This window comes from Nanorana parkeri, unplaced genomic scaffold, assembly GCF_000935625.1.
Source record: "Nanorana parkeri isolate BGI_ZX_2015 unplaced genomic scaffold, ASM93562v1 scaffold34, whole genome shotgun sequence".
In the NCBI taxonomy this organism is placed as follows: Eukaryota; Metazoa; Chordata; class Amphibia; order Anura; family Dicroglossidae; genus Nanorana; species Nanorana parkeri.
In genome coordinates this window covers 1,715,079-1,732,295 of record NW_017306302.1, presented here as the reverse complement: position 1 = coordinate 1,732,295, position 17,217 = coordinate 1,715,079, and the positions used below count along the sequence as shown (strand labels likewise).

Sequence of the window (17,217 nt, the reverse complement as noted above, 5' to 3'; positions counted from 1 at the left end):
GGGGGGGGCTACTTTTGTTCCCATTGGTCCCTGTGAGTGTTGTAAAGTCGCTCCTGTGATGGACTACAATCTCAATACAAATTAATAAACTAAACATGACATTGTAGTCCACCATGGGAGTGATCTTGGAGTGGTGGTAACTTTACAACACACATCATGGGGAACTTTACAACACATGGGATCATGGGGAACAAAAGTAGCCACCCTCCAGAAGGAAGGACAGTGTCAGCACCAATTCAAAGATGATTTGAGGATCTACAGCCGAGTGATACACAAATAAGATAAATGTTTGTTAATAGTTCATGTACTTGAATGTATTTTTAAGATTTAACTACTGAATTTAGTGTCACATTATTTTAAATGACTGACCCAGAACAAGCATGCAGATAAGGTTTTCTGACACCTTCCCAACTTTCAAAATGACTGACCCAAAACAAGTATACAGATCAAGAAAGTATTGAAACCGTAAGATCAGTATAGCAGAATTCAAGACAACTTACCAGAAATCAGGTGAACTGGACTACAAAACATCTCCCCCGTATGTTATGGAGTTGAGGGGGGACGTATTCTGGGGTCTTGATACACTCCGTGTCCCAGGGTAACTACACTGCTGCTTCATAGCTACAGTACATAGATAAGGTATAAGGCTTAAGGCTTGTTCACACTAGGTCTGGAGGTCTCTGCAAGGGCACAAAGAAAATAATTTGTTTTCTATGAGCCCCATTCACATAACAGAGTGGAGAGCTGCGGACAAATGCAGCATGTCTGCAGATTTCCGCTTCGGATCTCACCTGAAGTCTTTCGTCCATGCTGTGGTGCATAAAAATGAATGACATGCCCTCCACTTCCACAGTTTTAGTGTGCAGGCTGGTGTGAACAAGCACTAAGTGAGCTTTGTCACTCCAGAATAGGAAGTGTGTTACTGCAGGATCACCAGGTGAAAATACAAATGCAACCATTACATCGAAGGACTGGTAAGCTGTTGTATATTAAATTCCTGTTCTTAGGTTAAGATGCACATTAAAGGAGTTTTAAAGTCCCAGAATATACTATAATGTTATAATCAGCATTGTAATAGGAATACATACTAGAGATGTTTTTGATAATGCAATCAAAGGTTACTTGAAAAAATCCCGTTTATGTAGTGAGTGCTGCCTTCTGTCTGCCCATCACTTTCACCAACTTCCTGGATTCCCAGTGTGCTTTGCATCTCTTTTCCTGCTCCTTGATGTGATGCAATCTTGATTTCTCAAGACTACACATCCCATCAGGCATTGCTTCCAGCAAGCAATGATATTGTTCAGATGTTGAGTTGTAGTTCAGAACGCAGGCTCTGCTAGAGTTGTGGCGAAGGGAGGTGCAATATTCACAGGATTGAATGGAATTGTCAGTACATTGAGGAAGTTCATCCTATGGGCATCTTCAATAAGTACATTTGCAATCCTCTAAATCAATGTAGTTATTGGGAGTGGGATAGAACTTATGGCAATTAAATATAGAAATACATATTTATTTTTAAGGAGTGCATTGTTTTCACTCAGACTGGTAGACTATCAATGGAACAGTAAGGCACAGCAATTCTGCAGCGCTGCTAAGGGGAAACTGGGCTTCAAATGTGGCTACCCCATTTACATATATTGTTACAAACTGCACAAAGAAACAGATATTTTACATGTATTATTTTTAAATGTTATGTTTTTCTAACATATTGCTGTCCCTGGAAAGACCTGTCTGTATAATAAACATGATTTCCGCTCCTCCCAAAGCCTCCTGCTCTCTAGCTCCCTTGTCAACTCCCCCCATGCTCACCTCCAGGACTTCTTTAGAGTCTCTCTGATCCTTTGGAACTCCTTACCCCAACCGGTCTGGCAACCGGTCTCCTACTTCGTCTACCTTTAGGCGATCCCTAAAGACTCACCTCTTCAGGGAAGCCTATCCCACCCTAAGCTAAGCACTGAACTATCACTTTCTCAAACAATTCATTTCCACACAGCTACCTCCTCATGTATCACTTGCCCCTCCCTTTTAGATTGTAAGCCCTCACGGGCAGGGCCCTCCATCCCATCTTGTCTTGATTTGTATTGTGATTGTAATGTCTTCCTTATATTGTAAAGCGCTGTGCAGACTGTTGCCGCTATATAAATCCTGTATAATAAATAATAATAATTTCCCCTTTCTCTCACTGATGCCATCACCCTCTATTCTTTATGTACATACACAGCTATAGCCAGGCTGACCCCTCTGCTCTTGTGGCAGAGAACACAGTACAAAAATGTGAGGTTTACCAACCACAAAACTGCATTCAGAATAGCTTCTACGAGTTATCTGACTGCACATATCACTCCGACGGCCTCAATTTGTGCAGATCTTAAGTATATAAAGGGTTACAGAATGTAAACTTTTCTGAAGTTAGAGACCATCTGTATCTAATAGTATTTTGTTGCACTAAATGATTACTAATTAGCGTATTTATTGCTGGGCTACAACTTGTTTTGTGTGTTCCCCTCGAGTCCCATTAATATTATATTATTTGAGACAGTTGAAGCGTTGTTTTGGAAAGGAGTGCACAGCTGTTCAGGAACATTGGTTGATGTGGGAATCCATTTTATTTCTCCATGAAGGTTCCTCTGAGCTGTGTCTGGACAAGCAAAAGACAGCAGATCTCCCGATTGGATCTTTTGTCAGACTTCACATCTGATGTCTATCAGGCAGGGTTTATCTTGTGTAACCTCTGCTTTATTGTGTTTTCAGCTAAACTGTATTCTCAGTGCGTGTTTTATATTATGTTGCTGCTTTTCCAGCTTTCCATATTCCAGAATATTTCTGACTACAGGGCCTTCCAGATGACAATCTTTGCCAGGATATCTCTTTTTTTTGTAATGATTATACTTTCATCTAGAAAGAAATAATTTCTTACAGTGAAGGAATAAACAAAACAAAGTTCTTAGAAAGTACAAGTTGAAATGTGCATTTTCAACATTAACTTCAACATACCTCCTGCTTTGGTGGGCTCTGGGGAAACATATGGTCTGTTTGCTTCCCAAATATCTATAAGTACAGATACCGTAATATTGGTAAGGAGGCAGCACTTTTTATCAAGACGGAAGTGTCATGGTTTTGCAGCAGAGGTTATCAATAATATTTCTCATTGGTAGCAAAGGCTATAAAAAACAAACAAAAATTCCTTGCTTTATTGCATATGCAGTTATGGTCGTTTACCTTGTCGGACATCTTTTGTTCTGGCTTGCTTAAAGGAACTGTCAGGTAAAAGAGGAAAAAAACTGCAGGTATAGAGTGCAGACACTAAGATGGAGAGCGGGTACCGCTATACCCTCTCTATGTAACTCTGCAGTGTTTCCTCTAAGCTGCACTTCACTTTAGAAGTCATTTATAAAATGCAGGTTGCAATGTAGAGCCTGCGGTGTCCTATGGAGTGCTCTCTGCATCATGCTGTAGAGCCTTGGTTCTCAACTGGTGGGTCGCGACCCCTTGTTTAGTGGGTCACCGCATGCCTTCCACTTTTCTAGGTGAGGAACTCCTCAGCCACCCCCTAGAGCAACACTGTCAGTTCTTGCACCAAGCTGCCATTCAAAATATGCTGCCCAGTGCCGAGTGTCTTGAGATTGGGTAGGCTAGGGCTATGGCCGTGAGGGAGCTCCATCCATATGTGGATTGCTTACAGCTCCCTCACGTGTCCTGTAGATGTGCCTGAGGATCCACTCCAGTTCTTGTAAGGTAGGGAGACTGGGTGGATTTAAAAAAAAAAAAGAGTGTGTGTGTGAGAATGTCTGTGTGTATGTAAGATTGTGTCTGTGGTTGTGTGTGTGTGTGTCAGTGTTTTTGAGGGCCCATTCACACTAGTACAGTGCATTAATCGCACAGTCCCACGTGACCATGCAATCACACCTACAGCACATTGTAATGTGGGAGGTGCAGTGAATTGACATTCATTTAAATGACACCCTAAACACATCTCCCACCCACAGTTGTATCGCCCACAGTACCGCAATGCCGTGTTTTCGATTGCAGTTCAACTTGGGTCACGACCTAATGACCAAGGACAAATGTGGGTCCTGAGGTTACACAGGTTGAGAACCACTGCTGTAGAGAACATGTGATGGGAGGAAAATGAGGCAGCTCATTATAGTGATAGGTCTATAGGAATGTGTGGAGCTTTGCCTGTCCTGTCTTTCTGTCCTGGTGTGTAGGCTCTGGAAGGCTGCTGCAGTCATGTGCAGGTCTCTAGATGCCTGAATGTATACCTTCAACAGTTTTTTTTTTTTTACCCTTACAGTCCATTTACGCAGCCCTGCCTACCATCTTGTCTTGAATTGTATTGTCATTGTAATGTCTTCCTTAAATTGTAAAGCGCTGCGCAAACTGTAGGCATTATAAATAAAAGACTGATTTAAATCCATCCAAGCAGGCCCTTAGACATGCACTAGAAAGTAATAGTAAAGCCCTATGCTGCGTTACTGTAATTATCTATAACCTGTTAGAGAATTGATGTGCCAGTTGTTGAGTATCATTAGGGACAATCTAATGAAGTAGAGACGGATTCCGCAGATCTTATTAGAAAACTGGGAATTTTACCAATGGACTTCAACATGTAGAAAAGTGGCAGGCCACTGTCAGGTGGACGAGTGTCTCATGTGAGGACAAGCAGATATCTCCATACCTGTTGTTCCAGTAGATCATATTGTAATGTCCATCTGCTGTATTTGACAATGCAGAGCAGATTGGCATCACATTGCAGAGAATTAAGCAATTGAAGAAATTTTTTTTTTTTTTGAGATTTGTTCATATCAACAGATTTTAGACTGCATTATTAGTCATATTTTGTTATGAACTGGCAGGTTTCTTTATGGTAGGCAACCCTGCCTGTAAGAATCCACAACTGTGTGGCCATAGGGAGTGATCCTGCTTTTGGGGTGAGCAGCAAGACAGCTGTATCTTTGGGCAATTGTAGTCTGCGAAAGTCATTACATGTGTCAGAGAATGTAGCTGGACCTGGATACAAAGAATGTTTCTGTTTGCACTGCTCTCAGGCATGCCTCTTTAGCGATTTTGAAGTGTTGAAAATGTTTGCAGATGACATTCTTCTTTCAGTTTTCACTGATTTGATATGAAATATGTTCCTGTGCAGTAGTCACTCTGGTGATTTGATGTGATTTTTAGACTAAGTATTCATGGACTAGGTGCAGACGAATACCCCGCCAGATTACTCTCTACTTGGATACGAAAATCTGGTATTATGTTTATATTGCCCTCAAAATATGATGTCCGGCAGGAAAGACCAGAACATCATATTTTATACTGTAGGAAGATTTGGCATTTCCTAATAGAATTGTATTTTTAGATAAGGAGGTATAAGAGATCAGCTTTAAATAAATTCTCGATATGTGTAAAGTTTTAAAAGCCTTAATTGTATGTCTAATGTGTAACTACATATGTGCATGGGAAGAGCTCATTACATAGGCAGATTTGACCTGCTCCTACAGTTGAGGGTGCACAATAGTTGAGGGTACTGCTACTTCATCCATTCATCTCTATAGGACTAGAGCCACCAATATACACTATAGCACAGGAACCTTGCTTAAAAATAGATGTAAATACTGCCTGGAGCTGTCAATAGTTGTGCAGTGGGTAGAGGGTCTGCATTCCATCACTGGTCTTTGTGGGTAGCATACTAGATAAATGGCAGTGGGGAAACTCCTAGAGAGTTTTAAAAATAAAAGTACAGCAAGTTTAGGTAATTGCACTGAGCAAGTGATTGTGGTTATGCTACATATCGTTATATCGGAAACAATAGCAAACATTTTTTAAACCATGCTTGTAAGAAGTGTGAAAGTTATAGCTGAGATTTCTTTAGGTAAGATCAGCACTGCAGTTCAGATAAACTATTGTTTGCCTATATTTCTCCATCTAATTTTCTACTTGGGGCCCTAGACTCCTCTGATTTAGCAACTGGACTGCTGCTTGTGCCTGCTGTACCTCTCCCTCCTCCTGTGTCACTTCTCCACCACCTGTCCTCCACCTTCCTCCTTTGCTCCTTAACTCCTTTTTCTGCCAACACACCACTGATTCCAGCTATGGTCAGGCCTTAATCAGGTTAATATTGTTATTACAATAACAATATTGTAATAATGATGCTTTGCCCAAAAATGCAAAGGACTAGTCTCCAGTACTCCCAGTTACTGACTTTGCATGACTTGTCCCATGCTGTGTCTCTGTGTGAAGGTGGCAATCTTAGTAGAGGAGCAGGGCTTTGTTTCCTCATGTCAGAGGTGCATCCTTCCTGATGACTGGCGATCGGATAAACTGGTGGGAGGAATGCTCAACAAGCAGCAGGAGAAAGCTCAGATCCACAGAATTATTGAAGCAGAAGCAGGGAGATGATTGCCCTATAGGTCCACAGGTACAGCTTTCTCTTTAACATGGACAACAGTGAACAGCACAGTAGTGACATCATCAAAACATACTCCAAATCTGGTGAGATTTGTAGCCACAAACAACATTGCCTTAGATGATCTCACATTGCAGACATGCATCAATAAGTTTTATTTCACATACCAGGAAGTAAACTATTTTGTGGGGAAATTTCAAACTTATGGTACTGCTTAGGGACAGTTACTAGAAGGGTTATTCACAAAAGGGTGCAGAGTTTGGAGAAAGCAGGAGAAGTGAACAATCTAGGCCAAAATTAGCGGATTTGGAAATATTCTCCAATTCAGCTCACTTTCCAGTTCAGCTATGTTGTCCTAGATTGTTCACTTCTCCTGCCTTCTCCAAACTCTGCAACCTTTTGTGAATAACCCGGTAGATGTTCCCTATATTTTCTGTTTAGGTCTGCTTTTAGAAGCTGCATGATATTTTCAGGAGGATGATAAGATGACCCATCTGAGATCATAGATGATGTCACTGGTGCTAATACCTCGCCTGGGAATTACTTAATGACCTGACACCTTACTCACTGATTTTCTGTCTTTCCAATTTAAAGTCATTATTGGCTTTGTCTGACCCAGCCATATCCCTGAGCAGACTTGTTGACTACCGATTGACACGCAGACATTAATCACTTTTTTATTGACTGCTGCTTTTGGAGAAATGTGATGTTGGGAAACAAACAGCAGTGACAAATGTCTTCAGGTGGTAAGCAATTTTGTTTGGGCATGGAAAAATTAGGTGCATTTAGTGCCAGAGTAGTAATTAGCACCATCTTTATTGCATCATTATAGCTAGCGGCTCATTTGTTTTTGATTTCATAGCCATTCATGGCTTTGAGGCTGCACAGAAGAATCACGGTAAATGATTATTGGACCCTATAGCAAAGTCCTTGTAGAGGCCTGTGAGTATTGAGACGATGTGATCATTACGAGCCATTCTTTTGTGATAAAACAACTTATCCGATAGATAGATAGCTAGCTGTAGTTTTTACTTTATTTGTTTCCAACTGGTATTTCTAATAAAAACAAAAAATCTACTAAACATCATATAAGAAATTATGCTGCAGTCAGCATTGAGATAAGATAGGAAAAAGATAGCTAGGACCACTGACGTCCTAGCAACCAATGATGTCAGGCAGGGCCTGCTGCTGCAACTATATGTTTTCTGGGTGACTGTTGTGCCTGCACCCCAAACCAGTTGTGCCCCCTCTGCATCCCCACACCTGTTGTGCACCCCCCCACCTGTTGTGCCCTTGGTGTTTCCTGCTTCAGCTGTCAGAAGTGGCTGAAGTGCTGGGTAAACAGAATATGAAGCACATCCCTGTGCTTCATGGTCTGTGTTGGAGGACAGGAGAGAAATCAGAGAGAGGCCTAATAGACCTCTGATGTTTCTATAAAGAGAACCTGTCACCTCCAAATGCTGTCACAAAGGACCCCATGTTAGTCCCTTTGTAATAGCAAAAGTTAAGTGAAAAAAATTTAAAAATAAAAATTTAAAACCAACCCTGCTAACCCAGCCATCTGGTTCTATTGAACTCGTGCATGTAAAACCTGCATGTGTATGTAAACGGTGAGGGGAATTCTAAGACGATGCACCACGATCGGCACATCAGCTCTGTGCCTGGGAACACTCATCTGCAGCTGTGTGTTGCAGTGCAGCTGCTGGTGTGAATGCAACCTAAATGGTGGACTGCTGTACGGACACAAGTGACCATTCTGACGATTCAGACCCCGGCGCAATTATTATTATTATACAGGATTTATATAGCGCCAACAATTTGCGCAGCGCTTTACAATATAAGGAAGACATTACAGTCACATTACAATTCAAGACAAGATGGTAAGGAGGAGTTGACAAGGGAGCTAGGATGCAGGAGGTCTTGGGAAGAGCGGAGGGGACGTTTAGGGTGATATTTTGAGACAAGGTTTGAGATATATCTGGGGGCAGAGTTGTGGATGGCTCTGTAAGTGATTGTTAATATTTTTAATTTTATACTTTGGGCGAGTGGAAACCAGTGTAGGGATTGACAGAGGGGGGTTGCAGGCACTGAACGGTTGGTTAGGTGAATGAGTCTGGCAGCTGCATTCATGATAGACTGAAGGGGGGATAGCCTGTGTAGTGGAAGACCAATGAGAAGGGAGTTGCAATAGTCAAGACGAGATATAACAAGTGAGTGGATGAGTCATTTTGCGGTTTCTTGGGTGAGGAACGGGCATCCTTGAATTTTAATTCACTGCCCCTGCCCTACACTATCCAAATCTAAACAAAGAAGTTGTGGCTATACATACTCTCTCAGGGTCATTTCCACTCTTGCATTAGCCCTTTTTATGCATGTTGGCATGCTGTGGTACAGTTTATTTTGAATGACATCACAACATACTTTTTCACACATACATGTGTTGCAGTGCACCATAACGCACTACTGGGCATTGGTAGTGCATGCATCTTTTTTTGGTGTGTTAGGCAACCCATTAGAAATAATGGGGTGCCTTATTGCAACTCGCATTAATGTGCGTGCATTAATGCACAGCAGTGATGTAAATAGGCTGTTTTTTCCCCCATCTCTGCCTGCCTTGAGCTTTTATAGCCCTCTCTAAATAAACATGTCCAAAGTTTAAAGCTGCCCTTCGGTTAAGCAGGCTCATTTATTTCAGTCATGCATTTTTGATGATGGATGCATTTAAGGAGCTTTGTAGTAAAAGAATAAAAATAAAATTCAATAGCGTTTCATCTTATCCGGAGTTTGAGCCCATATGGTTTACAGACAGGCATTTCATGACCAATTCTGCTGGGTATAACTAATGTCAGCAAGCTGTTCTGGGCTTCGTGTGAGATTTACAGGCACCATCAGTCTTGCAAGGGGCACCAGCGATTATGACGTCTACGCCATGCAGGATAAACAAATAACTGCAGCTTTTCTGAAATATCTGTACATAAACGCAAACTAATGTCTTCCATAAACAATGTTTAAAGATGGTATTCAGCAATATGGGGCCTATTTATTAAACTGCAGAGAACAAAGTGCACCTTTTATGTCCTTCATCTTTATTTATAAAAGTATCTTGGTAGATGTAGTAGCATTGCTTTTACACTGCAGTTTTCTATACAATAAAGTGACGCTAAACTCAGGAGTTAAATCTTAAAAATGCATTCAAGTACCTTAATTATAAACAAAAATGTATCTTATTTGGGCATCACTCGACTGTAGCTCCTCAAATCATCTCTGAATTGGTGCTGACACTGTCCTTCCTTCTGGAGGGTGGACACTTTTGTTCCCCATGGTTCCTGTGTGTGTTGTAAAGGAGCCACCTCTCCAAGCTCGCTCCCGCAATGGGCTACAATCTCATGTTTAGTTTAGTAATTTGTATTGAGATTGTAGTCCATCACGGGAGCGAGCTTGAATCGGTGGTTACTTTACAACACACACAGGGACCATGGGGAACAAAAGTAACCTCCCTCCAGAAGGAAAGACAGTGTCAACATTTATGTTAATAGTTAAGGTATTGGAATGCATTTTTAAGATTTAACTCCTGAGTTTAGTGTCACTTTAAAGAAACTTGGTACAATTTCAAAATGACAGAAAACTCTGGATATCCCCATAGAAAGACAAGGGACACTCTGAGCTCTCATTAACATATAATGCTTCTAGAGGTTGAAGCCTTTGTTAGGGCAGACCATGTTCAAATCTAGTTTACAAGTAATAATGAAATTTACCAGCTGTTAGCAATAAAAAATAAGTAAGCAACATTTTTTTTTTAAGCTCTGCTATGTGAGTGAAAACATGTAACACATGTAAAGTAGGTGTTATCCCAGTTTGTCTGCAAAAGTGGAAATGTGCTTTAAAAGTATCAGGTTCTTCTGGATGCATGTGAGGAGAGAGCGGAGGTGGTGAATTATCATTGTCCAGTCAGCAGGCCAGGGTGGGGAGGTGACGTCACTGCTCTTAAAATGACTGAAGCTAAACTATAATTACCCATAGTAAATATGGGTAATTATGTGAATAGCTACCTCTCCTGCCCTGATTACTGAACCACTGAAGATAAATCAAGGGCTGAACTCTACAGAAATTGTCACTTCTATAAGTTTTGATCTCCTGGTCCCCTGCAGCACGCATTAGTTCCTCCCGCTGACCTCCATGTCACTTCAGGATATAGTAGTGATGTGTTGGTTAGTGAGAGGAACCACTGAGCACTACAGGGGACCAGAAGATTGACACTTTTGAAAGTGTCAGTTTCTGAAGAAGACCTCAGCCAGGAATTATATTTGGTGGCACGTGCAGCAGAAGAGGAATTTACTTTCTTTGTTACGGTAACATTGTTTATGGTCATATTAAGATTGACCACCCTCCTAGCTACACCTTGCTCCTAGCTATGCTGTCTATGTACGCTTTCTATGTATGCTGTGTATGAATCACAAAAATGCATGGATGAGAGTAAAAACCTTTGGCATATACGAGAGCTCACATGCATTTCTTTCAACTGTTTATTTAGCAGTTTGTCTGGTTTTTGTTTTAATTACTTGAGTTTTATTTATGTTGTACCATTTTCCATCCAGGAAAAAAATAAAAGGAAATAAAGAGCTATAAATACCATGAGAATTAGTAAACAGCCCATGTAGTGTGAAATAAAGGATATTTTCATAAATCCATGTGAGGAGATAAATATTTATTACTGAATTTTGTGTTTTTGTCTGGAGCCTTCATTTAAAATTCAACTCTGTTCTGTGCTGAATGTATATTTTAAAGGATTAATTTCTTCTCGTTTCTGCAATTTGATATTGTATTTGTTTTGTCTTGGTGGCTTGTTGTGTCATCTGATGCCACGCTCATCTGGAGCTGCAGTACCCAAGAACTGATAATTATCTTTGATAATGTGATAGGTTTGGTAGAGTCTCTTCTATTAATACACAGAAGTTATGGTGAAATCTATAATTATTGTATCAGCTTATTTTTAATAAGTCCCTGTTCTTCATGGCAATATAAGTGGATACATACCAGGGAATTTGCTTACCACATGAAATATTTATACCAAGTTATAATGTAACCTACGGAATTTTATATGGCTCTGTAATGCTATTTAGATACTGTCGGTTTGACACTAATGTGGAAGAAGGTTCCGCTGCTTAAACATGCAAGTATACATAGCATGTGTCCTGGGCGGGTAATGCTGGCAGGACGAGGCCCATCTGAAGCATTTGCTTCTCTTCCGTAGCATGAAGCCAACCTAATTACTAGGCTAGTTGACTACAGCAGCAGTTGTCTCTGCGGTCTTAGATGAAGGTCGACTACTTTCATGCCTGAATTATTTTATAAACCAGTGAGCTGTATCTTCATATTCAAATCACGCAGAGGGGGAAAATATTCATGCGAAAATCAGGAGCCAGTCAGTCCAGTCTAGAATCCAACAGCCACTTTATAATAGAATTGCAGCTTATACAATATGTTTTTAATTCAGGACAGAAGTGTGAGCTACAAAATGATGGAAGGGCAAGCATTTAAAAAAAGAGTAACATTAAGGACCCATTACACCAATATCGGACCGAAAATGTAAGTCAGAGGTCCGTGGACTTGCAATTTCAACCTGCATTGACTTCCATTGCATTGCTTTTTAATTTTTTTCCAATTTTTATTTTAATTAAAATATCTTGAATGTACAAACATTTATGTAATGTTTTTTTTTTTTTTTATATTCAGTGCTGTTGCACTGACATCAGTATTTGATGCGTTGGATTTCATTGCACTGAAACGAAAGTAGAGCATGCTTTACTTTTTTTTTATTTCATTGGACTGCAACATATCAATATTTTTGTGAACTGGTCCCGTTCACACCCATACATTTTTTGGGTTACCTTCCATTCTCATCCGTGGAAAAATGAATGTGAATGGGGCCTAAAAATATTTTTAGGTCGACATTGCTACAATAATGCACAATATGTATTTGTTAGGGATGTATCGATACCGGGGCATTTGGGCGAGTACTTACCCCCGATACCAGAACTTCCGGTCAAAGGGAGATTTCCTCTGACCGCCAGTGCAACGAGGGAACATGGAGACGGCTTCCCGGTCAATCAGGCCGGGAAACTGGCTCCATGCTAGCGAAAGTACCGGTATTGGTGCACAGCATCAGCGAGTACCAAAAGATGATAAATGTCGGTACTCAATCTGAAAAAACGGTATCGGTGCATCCCTAGGTATTTTTTCTAAAAAAAAAATCTCTTTCCTTTTAAAACTGATCTCTGGTTCTCCCCCATCCCCCTCTAATTGGTCACTTAAATTTTTTTTAAAAACCTATTTAAATACCCCTTTTTACTTAACTAAAGGTGCGGTCACATGATGCTCCAGGAGGCTTCATGCATTCATGTCGCTGCATGATGGACTAGCGAGCACAGACATATCTGCAGCTCTGGATTAGCACCCACACCCAGAAATGGCACTGGTTAGGGACCTGGATGGCTGCCTTAGGTGAGTATATGTTGCTAAGAAAAAAAGTGCAAGATGGATTAGGGGCAGTGGGGGGTAATTTCCCAGAGATGAGATCTAACTAAATGAAGTTATTAGGAGATTTATAATGGACCTGTTTTTCCCCATAGTCTTTGCTTCATTCTAGAAGAGTCACCGGCATTGACAAATTCTTAGACATTGAAAGCTTGCAGGTTAGTAGCTAGAAGATTGATTTAATCCTTGAGGCTTCTGCTTTAATGATTATATTTTAGGCCAAGTACCTGGGGATGCAATAATATCAAGTAGCAATACAAAAAAAATACCTTTATTGTTTACATTAATTTTCCTAATTGAAACATAAATATATATTATCAAATTGCTACCAATTTAAAGCCCAATCGTTTCCAAAAACAATCACATATAGTGTAAATTATATTTTGTTACAGACTACAAAAGCACAAAGTAATTTGGTGCAAAACAAATACATCAATGAAACATCAAAAAATCTGTTTCTGTAAGGTGGAAAAGGGTGTAGTCCTGAAGTGGTTAGTGAGCCATAAAACGTATGTTTCCATTGCCAAATAGGAAAACAATTGTATAATTATAGTGTTATAAAGGTATAATGCTGTGTTGATGCAAATTGCCTGCCTGGCTTTTGTGGTTGTCCTGCTCTGGTATTATAAAACTCTTGTTTCTATTGTAAAATAATGATAAATCTATCATTTAAAACAATTGAACATGACTTGCTAGGAACATGTGCAGAAAGGTGAATTTTGGTCACAGTTTGTAACTAATTAGCATATCATAGCTCAATGTGTCGGAATCCTCAAGGAATCTCATCTCTTATGATGAAATTAGAATTTTTCTGGTTTTCTTCTAAATGAGCTATGCTGTCAACTAATCTAAAGGGGGCTGTCAACTAATCTAAAGGGGGTGTTGAGTGCATTATACACTCTATTTGCATATCAACTGTTTTTCCGGTTGCAAGGAAAGTAGGTGAACGTGTTAATTGGACTCTGCCGCCATATGGAAAAATTGCTGCCTGTAAAAGAACTCTATTCATTACCTGTCCTACCACCCATGCTGTTGATCTTCATTCTCTCGAAAAGTTACCGCTTCCAAAAAATCTTCTGCATCCAATGCACTTCTGGTCGTGTCAGATGCCTGGTCCCCCACAGCATTCTATGGTTCTATCTGCCATCACCTAAGTCACTACTGTCACTTTAAAACTATAGTACATTTCTAGGATGTTCTCCTTTTTTGTGGTTTCAGCTATTCTACCAAGATATGATCATTTCAGCATTTTATATCTTTTTTAGGGCTTGTACTCTGTCAGACAGCTAAGGGTTAATAGCAGTGTTAGGTCTGATTGTATAGCTACTTTTGCCAGCTACTTTTGTGACTGGACTAATCTCCTGCCAGAAGAGTAAAATTGAAACTGGCATTTGCAGAAAGTAGCTACAGTTTATCTTAGACAAGTGAGTGACACAGAGAACAGCTAACACCGTGTAAGATGGAAAAAGAGAGCTCTATTCTAATGTTAAAAATGGTCAGATTTTTATCAGCTTCATAAATAAAAGTGCAGGCATTTCTAACCTAGGATTCCAGTACTTGAGGTTCTTATACACGTGTGTTCTGATCCTTTATAGCAGGGGCAATCAAACTTTGGCCCTCCTAGATGTGGTGGAACTACAAGGCATTGCAAGACTATGACAGCCACAGGCATGCCTTCCAGAGTCTGTCCCCCTGGTTGCTGTAGTGAAGGGCTCCTGAGCACAAACAAAACTTCTGGTGAACTTTTACTTGGGTCTGTGTTGATAGGCCTCAAAGGCAAATGCGGCATACTTTTGACATCAGTTTGAGACTCTTCTGGGATTATTCCCTGCCAGTGCAGTTGACCTGCTTCAGCTGTCTTTGCATTTCAGTAGACTTGTATGGGGGAGAAAAGCAGATATAAAGCGAAGAAAAGCCCATATAGACTGGCCCCTAAAGTGCCACAGACCTGCCCGTTCCTGCCAAGCTGTGTAGCCTATCACTGTGTGTCAGCTGCATGAAATATGTGTTGTATTCTTTACATTTATATTGATCAGGACCAAAACAGGTAACATGTTACATTTTCTAGCCAAGTAAGTTTAAAAGATTGCAGATTGATCATTTGCATTCACTTTTTGCACCAGAAAGGAAAGCTTTGTGATGCCTTTCATGCTTTAAAGGATCGCAGTGTACTACTTTTGAAGAAAAAGCCTGTTTACAGACTTCAAAAGCTGAAGCTCAAATTCATTATCATTTCTTAGATGGCTTATTCCAAAGTTTCAGCCAAACAGTGCCTCAAAGCATACAGTCACTGCTGTGTTTTCTCTTTAGCTAACCTTTAATTCTCAGTGAGTACTTTGTCAGGTATATTTTTCCTTGTCTTGCCTTGTCTTGAACTGACTGCACTATTTTTATGTTTTTATGTGTACATGATTATGTTAAACCCCACTGCCCCATGATGGGGCACGGGCTGCGGTTCAAGATTATATCGGACATATGGTTTTGTATGACTTTTACTAATAAAGTTTGTTGAATTAAAAAAATGTAGCCATCCTAAAATCTTTATAGCTTACGTTTATTTGGCGGGGAGGAGGTGTGGCGCGTGGAGCCCGGATGCGAGCGGGTCTGGCAGCGGCTAGCATGAGGTGGGGAGGAGGTGCGGCGCACAGCGTGTAGAGCTGTGAACAGGGCCAACTGATCGGAAGCCGATTAATCGATTATTGAAAAAGTTGACAACTTTTTCAATAATCGATTATAATCGATTATGTCGATTAGTTGTTGCAGCCCTATTAACATTTAATACCTGTCAGTTTATCCTTACTGGTTCTACTGTAAAGATCAATGCAAAAAACTTTGGAGGAATGACTAGCGTCATAGTACTAGTTAACTGTGGTGCATTTTCAGAACTAATTATACATTCATTTTACTTTATATTCATCTGCACATGTGATCCAGATTTGATAACTACTGCAGGGAAATCATTGGGTTGGAATTATAAATGGGTTCCTGTCAAATGTATTTCTATTACTTGTCATTTCTGCACTTTATGCTATTAATGTCTGTCTTTGGAGTTTAAATGTAATAGATAATTTGAGCACCCAAGAACAATGGGCCAAAAAATGAGAGAACACTGGGAAAAAAACAGTCCAGTTATGTGTTCATAAATAATTAAATTGTATATTCACTACTGTATATGTTCCTCAAAAATGAACTTGTGCTAATGTTATGAACATTCAAATATTTACATGTTTATGACAAGCAGCAAATGAGGGTTTAAACAAGTGCTCACTGACCTCTGTAGCTATAGGCACTGTGGAACAATTATTTCTCAAAGTTTGCATGTAAACCCAGGAATGGAGGCCAGCCACTTTTTTTTTCCTCTTTTAGTTTTGAATACAATGAGGAGGTACTGCGCCCCCCTCCCCCACAAACAAAATAGCTGGGCATACAGTTAGGATGTCCGTAGCCTGGCCAAAGGTTTAGTTTGTTCATATAGGCTCCTGATATCCTATTTTTCAGGACAGGAGTATGAGTGGGGGAGCCCGCACTGTGAGCTGATCAGCTCTCTATTGCATTCCACACTGCTGTCAAGCTAACATTGGAGCTTACTTACAGGAGGAAAGACCTCTTTAGTGTGCTGATGCTTACTTATATCCAGTCAACAGGTAGGTTTGGATGGGATTTTGAACAACACAGCACTTGTGGGATGGTTATTTACCTGGGGCATTAAATTGAGTATATTTTGTACCTGTAATTATGTTTTAATGCTGATGAAATTGACTGTAACACATATTTATCTTTTTCAGTTGTAGGACAAGCAATAGGAAGAGTTTAATTGGCAACAGTCAGTCTCCAGCCCTTCCACGACCCCATTCGCCTCTTTCTGCTCACACTGGTATGTAGCACTCTGTCACCCTGTTTTAAATTTCACATCACATATGCTCTTGTTATACATGGCTGTGTTCTAGATTTCACTTTATCATGTTAATGATGTTTATTGCTGCTGGAGTTTCTGGCAAACTTTTACCTTTGGAAAGCAAAGATGAGAAAACAGCTTTGCAATTCTGAGTTTATGAACCATAACAGCACCACTTGGCTTATCGATGGCTAGAATCAATTTGATGGTAAGCAAACAACTTACAGTTTTGTTGCACATGCTGAATACGACTGAAACTTGGTTGTGTGGCTCTTCTGATGTGAATCAAATTGGTGAAAACTGCCCGAACACCCGGATTTGAAAATAGTATTACATTTTCTTTAAAGTAGAATTAGTCACAATGTTTTTTTCATATATCTAC

The 17,217-nt window shown here is 40.2% G+C and overlaps 1 protein-coding gene across 1 annotated transcript in view; it reads left to right on the top strand.

The window, feature by feature from the left end:
- MAST4 (microtubule associated serine/threonine kinase family member 4) overlaps positions 1–17,217 on the top strand; it is a 442,223-nt gene that overhangs the window by 319,849 nt on the left and 105,157 nt on the right. The window contains 1 exon segment of the mRNA XM_018569292.1: positions 16,726–16,814. Within this exon segment, the coding sequence (XP_018424794.1) occupies positions 16,726–16,814 (89 nt within the window).